The sequence below is a fragment of the Diospyros lotus genome, chromosome 8 (genome assembly GCF_014633365.1).
Source record: "Diospyros lotus cultivar Yz01 chromosome 8, ASM1463336v1, whole genome shotgun sequence".
In the NCBI taxonomy this organism is placed as follows: Eukaryota; Viridiplantae; Streptophyta; class Magnoliopsida; order Ericales; family Ebenaceae; genus Diospyros; species Diospyros lotus.
In genome coordinates, this window is record NC_068345.1 from 36,386,569 (window position 1) to 36,407,733 (window position 21,165).

The following is a 21,165-nucleotide window of genomic DNA, read 5'->3' on the forward strand; positions in this document are numbered from 1 at the left end:
GTGAATGGAAAGGATTGAAATTGAGAATTTGAGATGCAACTCATTTGATCCATTGATTACACCAAATAGTAACTTCTTTTTTTTAAAAAAAAAAATTATCTTTGACAAAAAAAACTTGCTTTGATATCATTTTCCAACCAAATAAATTAAATTTACATGTCAAAAAAATAAATGATCATATTGTCTCAATTAATTTTAAACAATTACATGCAATTCTATTATTATGAATTAATTAAAAATAAAAATATAAACCATACTCTTAAAACGGAGGAAGTTTGCATATGAGAGATAAATATAGAGAAAAATATAAAATCATATAAAAATTATGTTATTTTATTGACTTTTTCTTTAATAAAATTTTTTGTAGAGCTCGTTTGGTTGATTTTTTGTTTTTAATTCTATTATTTTTGAAAAAAAAAATAGCGTTATCTGATTGCTTACTTCACTTTTAAAATTTTAAAAGTATTTAAAAAATAATAGACGAGTACTTTTAAATATTACAATTACTTAAAACACCATTTATCACTATAAAAGATAGTGTTTGAAAATTCAATAAAATTGTACTCATTAAGAAAGAAATAAGAAAATTAAAAAAATTGTCTTTTTGAAAATTTAATCAAAACCGTAATTATTGAAAATAGAAATTAATTAAAAATTCAATGATTTAAAAATATTTTTACTTTCACAATTCAAAAATAAATTAAAAACTAATTTGCTTTTATGGTTTGAAAAAGAATTGGATTTTATTTAGATTATGAACTGATTGGTTTTTATATTTTTTAAAAAATAAATTGAATTTTTTCTTAAATTTAAAAACTATTTAGGGTTAGTGATAACATTTTTTCCATAATTTTCTTTTTTTTTTTCTCTCAAATCACTAATTAGAGCAACTTTCCTTCACGTAAAAGATAAGTTTGTTAATTTTATTTTTAATTAATTTATAATAATAAAATATATGTATAATTATTTATAATTAATTAGGATATTATGATATTTGTTTGACATGTAAGAATTTAATAAATTTTAAGTGTAATTAATATAATGAGGTTTAAAGTGAGATATTTATTACAAATCACACATGACATAATTGTTTAAAGCAATGTAATTCTTTTTGACAAAATACATATTTTAGTTTTTATATTTGTATATTTTTTTATTTATATATTTAAATTTGTTATTATTTCAATTATATTCTTAAATTATATAATTTCAAGTAAATTATATTTCATAATTTTTTATTATTATAAGTACACCCTTAAACTATAATTAATATATATAAATATTAAAATATGTATTTTGTCTAAATTTTTTCGTTAAGCTTCTAAACTTTATTTTAAAGATGTTTTTCTTTATTACCAATTACAATGCTAGCTAATAAAGTCAATACTTGCCCCCATAAGTATAAGTATAGTACAACGATGAAATATTAGAAGGTTTAAATGAGTATTGAAGGTTCGAATTCTTATAAAGATAGATTTTTGATGTGTTATATTCATTCGAGTCTTCTAATTCATGACATAAATGAGGATTTATGGAGGACAGATTTCTCAATATCTACTTTAAATATGTATAAATTATAATTGAATCTAAATTTATATGAAAGGCAAAATAGGAGATAAAAGTCACTCTCTCTCAAAGTTAATAGTGGGAAACATGAAATCTAGGTCATAAAAAAAGGCAAAAAAAAATAAAGTCAATACCTTTAACCAAATCGTCTCGCGCGGGGTGGTGCTCAACTGCTATGATGCTAAAAAATCCTCACCAATTGGGATTGGCTCAACCTTTTCATAAGTACAGCTCCGGCGGAGTGGATAATTCGATTGGATTCCCCGGAGTCGCAGTGGGAGGGAGTGTGCGTTGCGAGATGGACGGCTCCGGCTTGGATTCCGACGGCCGCCAGTTCAAGAACGCCGAGGAGATGTGGGAGCAAGAGGTCGGAGACCACCAGAAGAAGACCCAATGGTACACCGAAGGCGTCGCTTATTGGCAAGTAAGATGAAGAAGCCCCATTTAAATCCTTGCTTCTATTTCTATGTATCTATTTGTTGTTGGTTGGTCGCTTATTGTCAAGCGAGAAGAAAACCCGTTTAAACCCCTTCATCTATTTTCGACGGATGCGTTTTTTGATTGGTTGGTTTATTGGTTTGGTGTTCTTTTGGGAGAAAAAGGGTGTGGAGGCTTCAGTGGATGGAGTGCTGGGTGGATATGGGCATGTGAATGAGCCTGATATAAAGGGCAGTGAAGCATTTCTCAATACCCTTTTGGCTGATCGATTCCCTGATGGCGGAAGAAACCGGCATCTTGTTGCGCTTGGTAAGAAAAATGGCTACTTTATGCTCTAACTTATGTGTATTAATTTGCCCCTTCCTACCCTATACGTGTTCGTGGCTCTTGTTTTTAGTTGATCTTTATGGTTTGACTGCTGTTATATAGAGTTTCTTCCATCATCAACAAGCAGTCAGCTTCTTCACCTCTTCAAGTAGGATATTTTGTATTTGTTTTCCTGAGGTTTTCAACTCTCATCGACTGACCTTTGATTTCCTGGCACTTAATGTGTTTACCATACTTCGCAGAAGACTCCCTTAGTTACTAGAATCACCTCCAACTGTGTGCATAAAGAATACTGTTGATACATCTTGAACACACTGCATTTTCTGAAAATTCTGTGTAGGACAAGGGCCTCGAGTGTGGATTCCTTCTTGTGACCGTGAGAAGAATTTAAAAGACAAAGGAAATAAGGATGTTTATTGCCCTAAGATCTTACATACTGCAAATGCAATACAAGAAAAACTTTTGCTGACCTTGCATCGAGAATATGTTTTTGTGAATTTGATTATGTTAACTTTTTGATTGGTTAATTGAAGGTGAGTGTTTGTTTGCATCAAAGCGTTTAGATGCTATAAATTTGCTACTTTTGATGATTATGTTTGTAAATTGCACCAATATTTGTAATGACTGCACAACAGTGCTTTTATATGCCCAACTTACCAATTAAATTATATTGAGCAATTCTAGTGCCTGTGAAAGACATCTGAAAGTTCCAAAATGGTAAGTATTCTTTTTGTATGTCTTTTCCCCTACAAGTATTTCAGAATGATAAAGTTGAAATATGAATTTCTTAGTGGAGTCTTTCAAAATAGGGATTAATAAATTTCAAACATTTTCAATGTACACTTTTTTTTTTTTTTGGTTCAAATGCTTTGCTTACCTTTAGTTTAAATTTGGTTATGAAATATACTTAATTATCTGAATGTTTGTGTGTGTGTGTGGGGCATCTGATCAATTTTAAAATTTTACATTTATTGAAAATTCTTTAGATTGTGGTGCTGGCATTGGAAGGATTACAAAGAATCTTCTGATAAGATACTTTAATGAGGTGATACTAACTCCTTTTTTAATTTAATTTTATTCTCTTTCTTCTCATCTTATTGTTAGTAGTTTTGATATGGCATCCTTCAAACTGTGAGTTTGCAACACTTTCAATTCCTTATTGCCCCTTTGACTGAAAATGCATTTACTGTGATCATTTTGGAATGAACTGAATTACTATCCCATGCAAGATGCACCTTTACCTGTTTGCAATTGACTATCAACATATGCCTGTGTTTAATATTAGGTTATATGTGTACTAATTTTAAGCAGACCATTCTGCTAGTCGTGTAATACGTATGAACAATATTTTAACTTGCTTTGACAAATGCAATTTACCATTCATCATCATCATCAATTGCACCTTATCCTAACCAAGTTTGGGTTGGTGACACGGCATTCAAAATGTCAATTGACTTTTAAAGGTCACATTGACCATTCAAATCCATGCCAAAGAATGAAATTGTATATGATATCTCATCCCTTTCCATCTCAAGCATATATAGCTGCAAAGCGGCACATCTTTTACTTAAGCTTGTTCATGAGTATCTTGGTTGACAACATCACTGGCTAATTAGGTCCAAACATCTTGGTAAGAATGTGAATGCCCGAAATTTACTGGATACGAGAAATTTTAGGAGCAAGTGGACAATGAATATGTGTTATGTTGATTTTGGTTTATTTCACAAAGCAGGGAGCCGCGAAGGATGCCACTTTTTCTTTTTAATGTACCTGTCTCTTCATATTAGTATAAATAAAGCTTAAATGTTATACTTTGTTTTTTAATTAGTATATAATGTTTTCTTTTTCACGATTATTAATTAAACTGCAGTAGAGAATGCCCATATATTCACAATACTTTATTGAACTCGATGAAGCCACATCTCTCAGTTTCTTGATTTTATTGCTTTTTTATTTTTTTCACTTTCTCAATTTTAGTTGCACACTTCTTCTCCTCACATTATCAATGATGTATATAACTTTTTCTTATGCAAATGCAATATTCTATGTCCCTGGAATCTTGCCATTATCTTGTCTCACTCAAGTTTTTAGATGGCTTGATAAAGCAGTTTATAACTGAATTGCTGCTATGATTTAATAGATTTAACATCAAAAACACTTTCCAATATCATTCAAGGTAAGCCAGCCTCAAGCATTTTAACATGTATTATTCAAGACAATCTACCCATCATGATATGACCTTTGTCCTCTTCATAGATGTTTGGAACATGTTTCTTTGCCTTTTTCTTTTAATTAGGAAAGTATAGAATAAGAAAAACAAGACTTAAGTGTGGAGAAATAATAACTTTTGTAAACAATAGCTTTTCACTCATGTCTAGCACTGTTGTGTGTGTAGTCTTTTCAAATTAAGCATAATCTTCAAGACTAGAAATCTGATCCAATAATAGATTTTTTTTTTTTTGGGGGGGGGGGACTTGCTTAAAGGGCCTTCAAGGATTGGGTAGGGAGAAGAAAACTGGGTCTAGTGTTCAACAAATGGAGAAGTCTTTAAAATTCTATCATTGTCAGATGTCGCGTGATAAAAGTAGAGTAGATTTTCGTGTGAGAATCTTGTGGAAATAAAAAATTCTCCCCAAGTGGCCTTATTGTTTGCACAAATTTGCTTCATTCTATTTTGACTTGATAATATAAATAATGGGATCAAGTCATAATAGAATGGTACTATCTGTGTGACTGTGAGAAGGTGGGGGGTGGCTGCACTCTCATCAGTGTACGAGTGCAGTTGTAATCCAAATTTAAATTTATATTTTCTAGATGAGTCCAGGTCGTCCACTAAGAGATTTATTTATGACAAAAGAAAAAGAATGTCAAACACACGCACACGCATTTGAACGAATTGGCAACAAGATTTTTTTATGGTTTTTAGATAACAAATACTAGGAAATAAAGCAAGACAGAAGTTGAAATAAATACTGAATGTGAGAATATGAAATTGGATAGCACTTGAGATAAGACAATTTCAGCACCAACCCGTTGATTCCTAAATTTTAGCAGAAAAGATTAGCAACATTAATTTAATTTCAAGATATGAGGATTTGTTATTAAATGCAATTAGAGATGATGATGTTCTAGTTTAAGCAATCCCCATACATGATATGCGGGATTCTAATTTAAGCAACTACCATAAATTCAATTGCAATTAATACACAAAATAACTAAATTAATCATCCGGGTTTGGGTATGATAGCGTTTCCAGTTCTAGTAACTCTCATGCGTGGCATGAAAGCTCTAAGTTAGACTTACGCTCCAATCCAAACCTAGTGATTTCTCAATAATTAATACACACTCATACTGAAATTTAAATTAATCTCACTCATTTAAAGTGCAGCTTTTTTGGGGAATCATTGGCGTTGGACACTGTCATTGCCTTAATCCAAGATTGGATTTAGCTACTCATCTCCATTTAAAAGTTAATTGACAAGAATTTAAATGACGTAATTTAAATAACAGAATTTAAATGACAGGAATTAAAATTGCAGAAATTTAAAGGCAGAAATTAATCGGCCATTTAGGCGGTGGATAATAAAGTAACAATAAATGACATAAGAATTCAAGAGAAGAAAGAAAGAAAGTAAGATCACAAGAGAAAACAATAGAGAAAATAAGAGAGAATAAAAGTAATTCTCAAAGAGAGAATTTTAAGAAAACAACTAAGCTTTGATTCAAGAATAATAATCACCCTTACAAGTGCATCCAAGTGAGCTATTTATAGCTCACAAGATGCAATACAAACCACACAATTTTATTATTCAATTAGACATAATTATATCTAATGGGCACTCACACACTTAAAGTTAAATTTATTTTAGCTATAATACACACCTAAAGTTAAATGGATTTTAGCTAAAAAACACACATAATAAAGCACTCATAAAACAAATATTTTAAAAAAATAAATAAATAAATTTCTACAATTGGGTTTTTTTTTATCTTCATTAGGATTAAAAAAAATGATTGGGCCTTCTCCAAATGATGTCTTCCATGGGTTTGCTTAAGTTGGGCCTTAAACATGTGCTGAGCCTTGGGCCTTCAATTTAATGGGCATGTGCTGGGCCATTTCTTCATTCTAACTTGCAATTAAATGTGGGCTTTTCTTGCTAGGTCTTCTAAATTGGTCTTCAATTGTAATTTTAATGATTTAATCCTCCAAGCAAGCCCTGCTTCAAGCATGAACATATGTGAAATTAATATATTATATATTATGCATGATTATATGATATGCACCCATGGGGTGCACTTATATTGATATATATATATATGTATTATGTTTATATATTATATTATATATTATAGATATATATTATATATATTTATATATATTGTAAATAGCTATTCAATTAAATCAATTTAAAATCAAAACAGGGGTTATAATTATAACAAAATTTTACAAAATTAACCACTAATCATACCCCTCAACTTAAACATTGCTAGTCCCTTAGCAATCAGACCATACACCTGTCAAAATTTATTCACAATAACTGTATGAATGTAAAAATTTCAAATTCGAAACCAAAATGCATAAAATCGAATAAGTAATTTAGCATTCTAAATCAGATTTTTGGTTAAAGGTCATACAATCTCAGGAATGACAATTAGGATAACCAACACACAGACTTGCTCCCTCGAAGTTTTGACTTTAAACCTTACTATGGATGTTCTCTCCAATAAAAAGGATTCCTCAGGTGTACACACAAAGGGTGCACCGTTATAAGAGTAAATGTAGAACAAGTTCAAAACTCGGTGTCATTCCAAATACAAGGAACGTATTTTCTGGAAAGAATAGGGAAATTAACATAGCTTCATGACTGGAATAATGCCCTAAATGAATAGCTTCTGAATTTAAACATGATTCCCTACTCTAAACTCGAATTCTGAGATCACATGATTTATAGCATCAAGAGGGACTAGACCGGGTTGTAATGGGGCTATGAGGTTAATACGGGTTGTCAAAGAAAATGTAGAGTGCGCAAAGGGTGTATCGGGAAATTTTTTTTTCAGCATTTATTTTGAAACAATTGTGCTGAATAGCTAAATAGAATTTCCCTTCTTTTTTTCACTTTTTTTTTTCTTTTTTTGAAAATAGCTAGATAGACTAATTCCTAAAAATAAAAACACACCAGGTTGGACAAAATTCATATGGTTATGGGTTAAATGAGGGTAATGAAAGGAATTGTACTACAAATAGCTCAAATGGGCTAGCAAGGGAGGTTAATTTAAAGAAAGAAAAAGGTTAATAGGCACAAAATGAAAGAAATTGATCCCTCTATCATGCTTTTACAAAACGATGTTAATCAGTCATCTAATTCGAAGTTTAAAACCAGTCAAATTCATCTACTATCATACTAGACATTCAAAGCGAATTGATGTTTTGAAGTTATTAAAAGATGAGATAAACAATAAAGCATATTTAGAGTAAGTGTTATTTCACTCAGAATTAACGGTTATTAGGCTCAACCATTCACTTGGGTAATAGTCTTCACTTCTGTTGAGAGATCATACAATGTACTAATCAGCTAATTACTGTTACCTTCGACTTTATAACCGATAACCAATTTTTAAATTTTGAATACCTGATGAATGCAAATTAGTTGTTCTAATGCATATACGTTTTCAAATAAGAAATCAATGTATTCATGTTTCGTATTACAAACTTAACCAGCTATCAGTGCATAACTCCAAAGCTTTAGGAATAACGTTATTTAAAACACACAATTTTTTTTTTTTTTTAATAAGAGCAGATAAAGATAATCAATTCACACAAGACTACAAGCAAGTAATAGCAAACTCGAAGTTAAACATGAACCAGATAATTCATAACTGACCTTACACCCCCCAACTTGAATTGCAGTAATAAAATAGGGTTGTTAGGAATACCTGTAACTCTACAAGTCCATAGATTTATTGTGAACTGTTAAAACTCAAACAAACAAATGAGCATACCATATATATATATTTATATTTTCACGCAAAAATAAAAATTTCATGCAAGTCATAAGATAAATAAAATGCGTCTCAAGAGTACCTTATTCAGCCATCTTATCATAGACTTGCCTAACAACATTCCACATTTTTTTTTAATTAATTAATTTTTTTTTTTTTAGGAACACAACCAGGAAAAATCCTGCAAGTTGTATAATAAATAGATGCGTCTCAAGAGTACAAAAAGTACTCCTTACTCAGCTATCTTAACAAAGAGCACTTGTTACAGTGATAAATCTAAATTAATCGAATCCCTTAGGCGGTGGATAATAAAGTAACAATAAATGACATAAGAATTAAAAGAAGAAAGAAAGAAAGTAAGATCACAAGAGAAAATAAGAGAAAACAAAAGCAATTCTCAAAGAGATAATTATAAGAAAACAACTAAACTTTGATTCAAGAATAATAATCACCCTTACAAGTGCAACCAAGTAAGCTATTTATAGCCCACAAGATGCAATACAAACCACACAATTTCAATTATTCAACTAGACATAATTATATCTAATAGGCACTCACACACTTAAAGTTAAATGGATTTTAACTATAATACACACCTAAAGTTAAATGGATTTTAGCTAAAATACACACTTAAAGTTAAATAAATTTTAGCTAAAAAACACACATAATAAAGCACTCATAAAACAAATATTTAAAAATAAATAAATAAATAAATAAATTTCTACAATTGGGTTTTTTATCTTCATTAGGATTAAAAAAAATGATTGGGCCTTCTCCAAATGATGTCTTCCATGGGTTTGCTCAAATTGGGCCTTAAACATGTGCTGGGCCTTGGGCCTTCAATTTAATGGACATGTACTGGGCCATTTCTTCATTCTAATTTGCAATTAAATGTGGGCCTTCCTTGCTGGGTCTTCTAAATTGGGCTTCAAATGCAATTTTAATGATTTTATCCTCCAAGCAAACCCTGCTTCACGCATGAACATATGTGATATTAATATATTATATATTATGCACGATTATATGATATGCACACATGGGGTGCACTTATATGGATATATATATATATGTATTATGTTTATATATTATAGATATATATTATATATTGTAAATAACTATTCAATTAAACCAATTTAAAATCAAAACAGGGGTTATAATTATAACAAGATTTTATAAAATTAACCACTAATCGCCGGGGGGGGGGGACCATCTTCTTCTTCACTTTTCTGTGGCTTGCTACATTTGGTGCATGCTTTTTAGCCTTTTTGGTGTGTAGCCAGTGATGCCACTGGTTGTGATGGAGTTTTGTACTCATGCAGATGAACATGCCTATGTATGACTGAACACCATGTTTGGAGGTCTATCCCTTTTGTGTTATGTTGCATATTTTGGGGGGAGGAATGGTTGAGTATTTGAGAGTGTAAGGAGCTAGACTTCTATCTTAAGGTAAATATAAATGCCCCAAATATTCTGTGAAATAAATATGTATATAAATAGAATAATAAAAGAATGTGAATTGAAGGATAGGAAAACATACTAGTAATTTAAATATGATTAAGAAATATTAAATGCACTAGGGGTGTACATCAACCCAAACCCAACCCAAGAATTTTTTTATGAATCTTAACCTAGACCATCCAATGCAAATATTTACAACCCAGCTAACCCAAACCATAAAAAATTGAGTGGGGTTGGTTTTTTGGGTTGGCCATCCCTCTTTAATTATTGCTCATAATGTAATTATCAAGTTGTGTTGAAGCGAAAAAAAAAAGATTACCTATAATTTAATTTTACTAAATGACTATATTATGCATAATTAAATGGGAAAAAAGTTCAATATAAAGTTCATAATATATTATAAAATATATATTAAAAAAGAATGAACTGTTAAACTTTTATTAAATAATTAACATATTAGAAAATATTAGTTATAATAAATGTATGGGTTGGATGGGATCAGTCTGGATTAAAATTTTTATTAGTCTCAACCCATCCCAAATCAAAGTTTTTCAAAAAAGTCCGAACCAACCCAACCCAAATTAAAATAAAAACCGAATCAATCTGGGCTGGTTGCTCAAGTTGTTGGGTTGGTTTGGGTTTTGAACAGCCCCAAAATGCACTTATTTTTCAGATAATGCGCATTTATTATACTTTATTTCTAGGTCCAAACATTTTCTATTGGTTGGTTTTGTTATAATAAATGCATTTGTTTTAGCACAAGCCAATAAAAAATGTTTCAATCTAAAAATGAGGTATAACAAATATGCATTGTTTGAAAAATAAGTGTATTTAATACTTCTTAACCATTGGCCCTAGGGCAGTGGTTAACATTTCCCTTTAAATATATGCATATATATGTATTTTGGTTTAAGAACATGCACACATGCGTTATGAAAGTGAAATAAATAAATGAAGAAAGACACGAAGTAATCATGCACACAAAGTTGATTACGAAATCTAATTGTGCTATCCTTAGAGATCTCAAAGTCAAGTTCTGTCCTCTTTGTTACTTCTTTGACCTTCCATATGCATGGATCTGATGTAGGACAGAAGAGTAGAGTTTAGGAATTAATATTGTTTATTTTATTTAAATTATTTATTTCTATTTTAGTTGTTTCCTAATTTCTTTTGATTTCTTTTCTTTCCATTAGTTAATAGAATCCTAATTAGATTGGGGTCACGGAATCCTAGTCAGGATACAGTTTTGGTCTTTGGTATGTTTCCTAATTGAGGAGGATTTACAGTCTATACAAATTTAGAGATGTATTATTAGGCAGACTTTGATTATTGATACTGAATATTGAGTTTTTGAGTTATTCTTATGTTATTGCTTTCAGGTTCTACATCACTTAGCTTCACTTGTTACTGTAGAGTACTTTTGCAACTATGAAGCGCATTAATTTGTTATCTTAACATCAGGACAGTTTCAGTATTGGAAGTTCTTCTGGAATGAATGCAATGAATGGAATTAATTTTAAGCTGATAAGTGAGATGTGATTGAATCATTGCATCGCTGTGATCTACTCTACCTATAATGCTTATCTTGGTTAAAATTTTAATAGAAATCCAGAACCGTATGACTTGCATGTGATTTGAATCTTGAACTAAAAGAATTTCCCAGCTGACATGGCATGTTTTCATGCAGGTTGATCTTCTTGAGCCTGTCTCACATTTCCTGGAGGCTGCCCGTCAAAATTTGGCTCCTGAAAACCTCATGGTATTAGATTCCCATAAGGCCTCCAATTTCTATTGTGTCCCTCTTCAGGTAATATGCTCAAATTAATTCCTTACCTAGAACAGGAATACAAGTGCATCCTTGTGGTTTTATCAGTGAATGATCACCATTGATATTGTCTTTAGGATATTGCCCGCTTGAAATTTGATTTATGAAGCATTGATTATTGTTGTCCTTAAGTATTAACAGTATCAGCTTAGTCTTATGGCTGCAGCTTTGTAAAGAAGATCTAGTTTCTACTCCAAAATTGAGTTCTTGTGGGGGAGACGAGAATTGATAAGAAAAGGCTTGATTCTGTCAGCTATAGCCTTCTTTTAAAAAATAAGGAAAACGTATGGGTATAACACAACATTCTCTTTCTTTTTTTTTTTTACCTTTTGTTATTTTATGCTTTATGATAGAAAGCCATAAATTGAAGAATAATTTTCTATGTGAGGGCTTCTCCAGGAGAATACCATTGTTTAATGTGAGGTTTGCCACTTATCCTGTTTAACTGGGCTAGGTATTCTATATTACTGGTGTTAAAGAAACTATGTTTTGTATTTAGGTTGATCTGCCGTATGATGCCCCAAAGCTTAACATTTATAATTTTCATACCCAAATCACACTTCAATGTTTTGGTTATGTATATTATAAATAAAGGTGATTTCTTTTCTTTTTTTTAGGAATTTACTCCTGATGTTGCAAGGTATGATGTTATATGGGTCCAGTGGTGTATTGGGCATCTCACAGATGATGATTTTGTTTCATTCTTTAAGAGAGCCAAGGTAAGTTATTTATGTATCATGTCAAATTGTAGTTTAATAATTCTGATTATATCTTTGATTTGTGTCATCTCAATTAAGTATCTGCTTTAGAATTTTATCATTGGGATAAAAAGGGTTTTAATTTTTTTAACTATTATCCTTGAAGCAGACAACACCCTGATAATTTATTTTCCTTTTCCCTTTTCTCTTTCTTTTTGAATAAAATGGCTAGTTAATGGCAAGTGTAGAGAGTGTAGTATAAGAGCTAATGAATTCTTATATTATCTTTCCAATGGACAAGACTGCTAAACCTGATACCTTTGAAATGATAATATACTGTCTTTCCTTCTCCTGGTACTGGTTTTCAGCTTTAAAATTTCCACAAGGGGCTAGTGTCTGCAGTTTTAGCTCTCCTTGGATCAGCCAACTTGTGAGATTAGCACGGAGAATTGCCCCATATTCTCAGAGACCAGCAGCCTTGTGGACCTCCTCTTCTTCTCGTCTTCTTTTTTCCTATCGTGGCCTCCAACTGATGGAAATTCTCCTTCTCTGTTTGTCCTGTGCCATAAAGTCATTATTGATGCGTTGTGTAGAATTTTAAAAAATCTGCCATCTGTTGGGTCTCATGAACTAATAAGCTTACCAGTGATTAATCTATTTTGACTTTAATTTCTCAAAAGATTTAAACATAAAAGAAGCATATAATATCTTAAATGATGGTCTTTGACGCTGTGCTCATAATTTAGCTTTTTGGAAAAAATTATATTTTCCATTTTCCCACTTTATTGCCATGTTCAGTAACCAGAAATCTTTAGTCTCAAGAATATTGGATTAGTGAGTTTTGGAGCTCTATGTCCTAAAGGACCAGCATATTTATACATCATGGTTGCATAGTTCTCTCTTGTAACAATTTACATTAGCATATTTACATGCTGAACTGTTTGTGTAAGGTGATTTTCTTTAATACTTATGGTAAATTCTAATTAGCCGAACTTTTGTCTCACATTCAGGATGGCCTGAAACCTGGTGGATTCTTTGTGCTGAAAGAAAACATTGCAAGAACTGGTACCATTCTTTGTCTCTCCTCTTTAACCTCTTGTGAATAACTCTTACCAATATTGTTTTTATCTATTAATGGTATATAAGGTCATTTTGTTTTTTATTTACCTTCTTTCCTTACCATTCTGTTTGAGTTATTTTATACTATTTCAGAATATCATGGTACAATATGCATCGGTATATTTTGAGAAAGTAGGTTCTTTTTGTGCTAGGTGTGAAAGTAGTGTTTTAGATGTGTGACAAGTGTAACCATAACTGCAACCAGCATTTAATTTGAAATGAGGTTTCTACTTTCGGCAGGCTTGGAGAAAGAGATGTACTTGCACTGGTTATGTGTAAACCCTAGTCCATATAATATGTTTTCAGTGGTACTTTGATGCATGCATCTTTTATTGTGGTCATTTGCTTTGAATTAGAAGAGCATTATGCTATTTTTTAGCTGGGCATGCTGTTTCCTATACTTGTTGAAAATGATGATACAATGACTTCAGTCTTGCATTCCTACAAGCCAGTGCTGGCTTGTGGGGTATGGTAATTCTAAAGGTTCTAAAAGATGAATGCCTGCTAAACTGAAAATCAAATGTTCTCCAGGATTTGTGTTGGATAAAGAAGATCGGAGTGTTACAAGGTCAGATTCATACTTCAAGGAGCTTTTCAATCGTTGTGGATTGCATGTTTACAAATCAAAGGTAAGCAAGCTCGGAGCTGTTATTTCTTTCTTCTGGTCCAAATCAGACTGTGAAACATTATTCCCCTAGAAGACTTTCTCTTTAAGTTTTAACTATCTGATAAGCGCTTATTAGGAAAAGATGAGATAGAAGAACATTGCAAATTCTTGTCCCTCTCTCTCTCTCTCTCTCTCTCTCTGAGTGTGTAAGGAAGACATGCATTATTGATGAAAAATGCCTAAAGGATACCTAGGTACATGACAAGTGTAGCAAAAAAATGGATGACCTAAAGTTTTCATTCTCTCCATGCCACAAAGCTGATGATGCTCCAATGAACAAGTCAAGCAAACAAAAATATACTGCTGAGCAAAGTCGTAGAGAAGAAATAGATTACAAAAAGGAAAAGACATTGGACATCTGCTAAGCTGTAAATTTATAGAAAGGGCCATAGTATGTCAATGGAAGTACTGAGTTCATGATGTAATTATGAAAAAATATCGAATGCTATATGTTTTATTTTTGTGCTAAATTGTCTTACTTGCTTATGACATAATAGCAAAGTTGTAGAGAAGAAATAGATTACAAAAAGGAAAAGACATTGGACATCTGCTAAGCTGTAAATTTATAGAAAGAGCCATAGTATGTCAATGGAAGTACTGAGTTCATGATGTAATTATGAAAAAATATTGAATGCTATATGTTGTATTTTTGTGCTAAATTGTCTTACTTGCTTATGACATAATATGGGAGAAATATGCAGAGGTGCAACTTTATGTGCCATCTTTTGATATCCCTCTGGTTTATGATTAATCAGTTAGTCTGTAAGACATTAAAAGCTACCATTCATAATTTTTTTCCATGATCTGACAAAGTATACTAATGACCATGGTCCCAGGTGACCACTACTTTTTTAGCCAAAGCTGCATCCAAGCACCATCCTTGCCAATTGCCACAGAATGTGACCTGTACCTCGTATTGTAAACCCCTTTGTTTTCTAACGCTTAAATTGCCTCTAAACAGGACCAAAAGGGATTCCCTGAGGATTTGTTTGCCGTGAAGATATACGCCTTAACACTTGATATGCCGAAGAGTGTAAGTAGGACCAGACCTAAACTGCAAGCAAATAGACCAGGCATCATCAAGTGAGGAATTTCTTGCTGGACTTGAAATAGTCATGAATGGATCTGTAGTTCATAGCTTGAACATACTTGAAAAGCAAGAGGACCATGCCACATTTTTGTGGCCCCTAGATTATTTCAGGGTGAATAGAGATGATTAGTGATCTAAATGCTTGTAGGTAGTACTACTTAGTGGGTTTAAGGCATGGTATGTTGTTATTGTTGCCCTTTCCTGCAGTTCTCTTACTCAATTCTGCAATATTGAGCTTGTTTGCTCCCCCTTATTCATGGTGTATTCTGGAGCCACATAGCGTATCTCCCTATTACAAGTGCTCCTGTTTTCCTGCTCTTGCAGGTTGTAACTGCAACTGTTTTGGCTACAGTTTGCATACTTAAATACTGAACTCTGCAATTGCGTCTTTTTCCATGTGTTTGCATTCTGTAAAGCATTATTTTTCCCCTTGTGGGTCATTGACAAATTGCTGAAACTGAACTTACTGAAGCATTTGCACTTTTTATGATGTATAAACTCTCTTTTGCACAATAGTCTCCCATAATCTGATAAACACATTGTGAACTTCATCTTGATTGCTTTTGTTTGTGTCCTGTTGTGCAATCTCCATACACTTTTGAGTTGTGAGTTTCAGCAGTGTTATAAATTGCAGTGATCATGTCAGAGATCTGAACCAATCCTGGCTGTGGGTCTCCCAAGAAATCAGCACACATTAAGCTCAGTTGAATCAACTGTGTAGCTTGATCAAGAACAAGGTCCGTCTTCTTCATTCTCTTGTCAATCAATTCCAGCACTTTCTCAGGGAAATGCATTCTCGCCCACTCAAGCAAACCAGCTTCTCCCCTCTCAAACTCTTCTCTGGGCCTTCTGTTGGTTACCATCTCCAATAGCAACACTCCCAACTTGTAAACCTCTGCAACAAATCAAGAACCAACTAAACATGCAAATTGGAGAAAAGTGATATAACATTTACAGAAAAATAGCCAGTAGGGTGCTTTAGATTTTACTCTGAGAGCATCTGGTTCGATCTTTCACTTTGAATCTTGAAATCAAGGGCTCTCGATCATCTGATAACAGTATGCTACTTGTCTTCAGATCATATCCAACTTCAGGCCATTCTTCATGCAGGTAACACATGCCTTCCACTATACCCTTCAAGGCTTTGACTCTCTGCTTCCATGTTGGAGCTGACCTTGACAGCCACATTTCAATATCCTCTCCATCAATCCATTCTGTAACTATGGCCCTCAATCGTCGATTATCGCACCAACCCAACACTTGAACCAAGTTCTTGTGCCATAGCTGAACAAGAATCCTGCATTCTGCAATGAAAATTTGCCGGTCTTTTCTTGATGATAAGTTATCCATAGGATAGATCTCTACTCTCACTTCACTTCCATCCCTCAACAGCCCTTTATAAATATGAACTCCCTTGCCCTTGGCCACCAGATTCCTTTTTGAAAACCCATCTGTTGCAGCCTTCAGTATTGACGGTGTAAACTTTTGTTTTCTGCCAAAGACACCAGGTAGAAAATCTGGACGCTGGAAGCAAAGCCAGCACAAACAGACCACCACCAAAATCGCAAAGATTGGAAAACCAATGAACGCTAGTAAAGCCTTGATCCTGAACGTTCCATGATCTGGGACGAGGCCGGAATGAACAAAACTCGAAGAATTGAACCGTTTGAAGAACTGGGTATTGGAGATTTTACTCTCTGAGAAGTGATTGTATGACAAGTTAAGGAAGGTTAGGTTGGTGAGAACAGAGAAGTTCTGAATTGGGAGATCCCCAGAAAGGTCATTGTGGCTCAAGTCAAGAGACTGGATTTGGGAACAATGAAAGATATCAGAAGGGAAGTAGCCCTTCAAAGAGTTGTTGGCAAGGTTGATTGACATGATGGTCAAGGGGCAGTACTTCCAGAAGAAGTCGAAAGATAAATACAGTGGGACGATTTTGGGACGGTTTTTGAGGTTTATGTTGGGGAATGACTCCACACAGTTAGGGTTTTTCGACTCATTGCACAGATGGCTTGCAACAACGGTGAACTTGAAGATCTCAGGGAGGCTCAAGGGGGTGAGATTATTGCAGTATCTAAGAGATGGATTGTTCTTGCAGTTGTTTGCAATTGTTGTGTTGAAGTCTGGAGGAGGGTGCAAGTTGTTAAGGTCTTCTACCACTGTTGCAGAGAAGATGGTGGAAGATGAGATTGAGAGAACGGAAAAGATTAAGAGAAAATGAAGAGGAGTTGCAGAAATGGAGGCCATAGAGAAGATGTGTGAATTGTCTGTCTGAAAGAACTGAAACTTTGGATTTTGAAAAGGGATGTGTGAATTTTAGTTTTAACTGTCTGTGGTTTGCCCCCCATATTTCCACGAAGCCTAATCTGGCGGTTAACATGATCTTTTTGGAAACTGAAAGGTAGTTTTGGTATTTGGCTCCTCACTATCCCCACCAACAGAGGCTCAAAATAATATTACCTTTTTGAGTGTTGTCGTCACTCTATATCACTATTCATGCTAATTTAATTAATTTTATCTTTTCAAGTCTAACTATATGCCCCTATTATTTGACATGTTTAATTTCTCTTGCTAAATAAATAAGGAAACAAAAATTTGCTTAATAACAAAAAAATTTCCCCGTTGAGTATTCTAAAAATACAAAATTTCTGTAACGTGGATAAGGAAAACAACCAACATGACAACAGAAAACCTAAAAAACAAAAATCAGCCACACTTGCTGTCTTTGCTTCATCTTCCTGCATTTGCATATTAATTGCCAGTGAGTTATATCATCAGATACCATTATGTGATTGGTTCCAAACTGGAATTGAATTTCAAAGAAGAAAATTAAAAAGAAAAATTCCGTAGATTATGTACAGGGAGAACTAGAAAATGCATAATTAAGGGCCTGAATTGAGGCCATCAGCTCAAGAATTCCAACTTGTGCCTGGAAATGAAGCAGCTTGAAACATCTCAGCCTTGTGGCAACCGGGAATGAGCTTAATTCCCTAGTTGTTGAGTCTTCTCTCTGTTATCCTTTCTCCTCCTCGTTCTGTTCTGCGCGGCGATGCTCTGAGCCGACAAGCTCCCTCCATTAATAGGTTTCTTCGCAGTTGACTCAATGCTTTAATTATAAAGTACAGTTGAACTATGAAAATCCAGGCAGGTGAATTCGGGTAGCAGAGGCGGTTTAGACACAAAACGATTGATCGAACAAATGGGGCATGCATTATGCCTTACCAGTAGGAATTATTTTCATAGATATATTTTCTGAGATGAAGAGATCGATGGATGGCTGGGCTGGAAGAGTTGGTAAGGACTGTCTTGGGAACCAAGAAGCTCCATGGCCAGCTCTGGTTGTGCTTCTAGGAAGCAATCGTTTGTGTGTTGAAACTTTGGAATGTCCCCCAGTTGGAGCATTGAAAGCTCAGAGCCATGAGCAAGGGTGTATATATATATATATATATATATATCACCTGAAGATCAAGAAATTATGTGGAAGTCATTAAAGGTTGAAGTTACCACAAATCTCCTCCCTCCCTTTGCAAAACTCATGCATTGGATTAATTAATTAATTAATGATGAACAGAAACGATATTTAATTTGTGTGTGGAGAGAATACAAGGCATGTGGCCATGGGAGAAGTTAGCGAGATGCAGAGACATGAAGTCAGAGACAGATCGAAAGACAGAAAGCCATTAGATACTAGAGAGATATATACCACCTTAGAAAGATACATTCGTTGAATGCCAGTAGACTTGGAGCTCAAGCAGGACCTTATCTAGCTACAAAACTAATACTGAGAGAGAGAGAGAGAGAGAGAGAGAGAGAGAGAGGCGGAGACGTGGGAGGCTGATGTTGATAGAATGAAGAAAATTGGAGAACAAACTATCTCCTTATAAGAAGGCCACGTGGCAATCTCATCGTGTTCCAAGGAATTCAATCATAGTGTGTTAAATAAAAATTGTTAATTACTAAGATCTTAATAGGAAAGATAACATTTTAATGTTAAGTTAAAAAAATAAATTTAAACTTATTATTAAAGTTAATTCCGTCAACAAATACATTTTTCCTCAATTTAAGAGTGTGAAGAAATAAAATGCAAGTGTTAAATGATATATGGTTTTAATTTCGAAAGATTAAAGGTTGAAATATACTAATCCTCATCCATGCTACTCTGCTCTCCTGTAGGCTCCCCGCTCCAACTCAAATTAGATTATACTAAAACTCTTCCTCTAATTTATTTCTTGAAAAATATATATTCACAAGAAATGAGATAAATTGAGACGGACAACAGAGAAGTACTAAGAAAGACAACAAAAATTTCTATGAACAGGAGAAGGAAAAGAAAGAAAGAAAAGAAAAAAAAAAAAAAGAAACGTGACAACAACATGAACAAAAAAAAGAAAGAAGAAGTAAACTTGTGTTTCCTTTCTATTCAGCCATGCTTGTTAGAATGAACTGATCAAGTTCCTCTACGATCAAAGAGTTCAACTGGAACTCACTGCCATTTGCTAGAGTTTGAACAAATTGGCAAGGAACCAGGCACTTCTCTGATGCGTATAGCTTCTCTTGGATGCACGGAGATGAGGCCAGAGCTTGGAGCTCTTGATTATGCGAGTGCTGATCTTCTTTATCGTCCTGCATTTGTATGTTACCAATGTAGTAAGTTATATACATCAGACACCATTTTGAATTTGAAAGAACAAAAGGAAAGAAATAGTTTAAAGGACCTGAATTGACGCCATTTGGTCAAGAATTCTAATTTGGGCCTGCATGTACTTGACGTACTTGAACGCGGCTTGAAACATCTCGGCAGTGTTCATCCTGTTGGCACCAGGAATGAGCTTCCCAAGTTGTTGAGTCTTCTCCGTTATCTTCCTCCTCCTTTGCCGGGCGGCGATGCTCTGAGCCGACAAGCTCCCTCCATTAATAGGTTCCTTCGCAGTCGACTCGGTGCTTCCAGAATAATTATAAAGCACAGATGAACTATGAAAATCCAGACAAGGAACATGATGGACTGGCAGCAGAGGCGGATTTGGCACAAACCCATCAAACAAACGGGGCTCCAAGTCTGAGTAGGAATGATTTTCATAGATCTTTTGGCGCATTGGGTAGAGATAGGGCTCGAAATCGGGGGGTGGAAACGGTTCAGAGGTGAGGAAGTTCGAGTTATACTCAAATGGTGGAGAGATGAATGGATGGAGATGGCTGTAGTTTTGAGAGATTGAGAGATCGGGGGGTTGGAAGTGATGATCATGTTGGTGGAGACAAGCGTTGTCTTGAATGAGGAAATTATTGTCTTGGAAGCCGAGAAGCTCCATTGTCAGCTCTGCTTGTGCTTCTGCAGGGAAGCAATCGGGTTTGGGTTCGAGACTTTCAAGTGTCCCCCAGTTGGAGTAAAAGCTCAGAGCCATGAGAAATAAAGGTACCTGAAAATCATGAAAATGTATGAAACAGCAATTATATGTTGAATTCAGCAAAAAAAGAACTCATTTATGGAAGTGGATGGATGAAGAAGATTAATAAGAGCAGAGGTTGATTTGTGTGTAAAGAGAATGTAAAAAAGACAAGCATGAGAGAGATGAAGCCAAAGACAAAAAGAAAGACAGAGAAGCCATTAGGTATGAGAGAGAGAGAGAGAGAGAGAGAGACCTGAGATACTGTCCTTAGCCTCCGCTTTGTTGAATGACAGTGGACTTGTCTTTGAAGATAAAGCAAAATCATCGAACTACAAAAACTAACAGTGATATATGAGAGAGAGAGAGAGAGAGAGAGAGAGAGAGAGAGATAGACGTGGGAAGTTACTGATCAGTTGGGATGACGAAGTCAAGAAAGTAACCAACTCCTGAGCATTAGAAGCCACGTGGCTTCTAATTTATTTTTATTTTTTTTTAGTTTTAGCCGTTTCTTCTCCCTCAAGTCTCTCCAGGTAGCATATTCTTTATTTCAAAATTAAAAAAAAAAAATACATGTATTTTCACATTTGTCATAA

General features: G+C 33.9%; 3 protein-coding genes across 5 annotated transcripts; 1 reads left to right on the plus strand and 2 right to left on the minus strand.

The window, feature by feature from the left end:
- Positions 1-1,644: 1,644 nt before the first annotated feature.
- On the plus strand, positions 1,645-16,940 carry LOC127807825 (alpha N-terminal protein methyltransferase 1). Of its 3 annotated transcripts, XR_008024807.1 has the most exons (9): positions 1,645-1,990; positions 2,163-2,313; positions 3,318-3,376; positions 11,477-11,596; positions 12,232-12,333; positions 13,323-13,377; positions 13,963-14,060; positions 15,823-15,925; positions 16,690-16,940. XR_008024807.1 is itself a non-coding variant. In XM_052345952.1 (8 exons), the coding sequence occupies exons 1-8, from the start codon at positions 1,742-1,744 to the stop codon at positions 15,183-15,185; spliced, it is 960 nt and encodes a 319-aa protein (XP_052201912.1). In that variant the 5' UTR covers positions 1,659-1,741; the 3' UTR covers positions 15,186-15,584. The 3 variants fall into 3 exon arrangements, 2 of the variants coding, with proteins under 2 accessions (XP_052201912.1, XP_052201913.1); XM_052345952.1 differs by lacking the exons at positions 15,823-15,925; positions 16,690-16,940 and adding an exon at positions 15,060-15,584 and having other exon boundaries at positions 1,659-1,990; XM_052345953.1 differs by lacking the exons at positions 15,823-15,925; positions 16,690-16,940 and adding an exon at positions 15,060-15,584 and having other exon boundaries at positions 1,672-1,990; positions 2,169-2,313.
- LOC127808620 (brassinosteroid LRR receptor kinase) lies at positions 15,826-17,435 on the minus strand. Its single transcript, XM_052347189.1, has 3 exons — positions 16,178-17,435; positions 15,903-16,083; positions 15,826-15,853 (listed from the first exon to the last, which is right to left on the minus strand). Exons 1-3 carry the CDS (start codon positions 17,433-17,435, stop codon positions 15,826-15,828), a joined length of 1,467 nt encoding a protein of 488 aa, XP_052203149.1.
- A 459-nt stretch (positions 17,436-17,894) lies between these two features.
- On the minus strand, positions 17,895-20,897 carry LOC127808621 (transcription factor bHLH53-like). Its single transcript, XM_052347191.1, has 3 exons — positions 20,826-20,897; positions 19,904-20,602; positions 17,895-19,811 (listed from the first exon to the last, which is right to left on the minus strand). The coding sequence occupies exons 1-3, from the start codon at positions 20,895-20,897 to the stop codon at positions 19,605-19,607; spliced, it is 978 nt and encodes a 325-aa protein (XP_052203151.1). The 3' UTR covers positions 17,895-19,604.
- Positions 20,898-21,165: the final 268 nt, after the last annotated feature.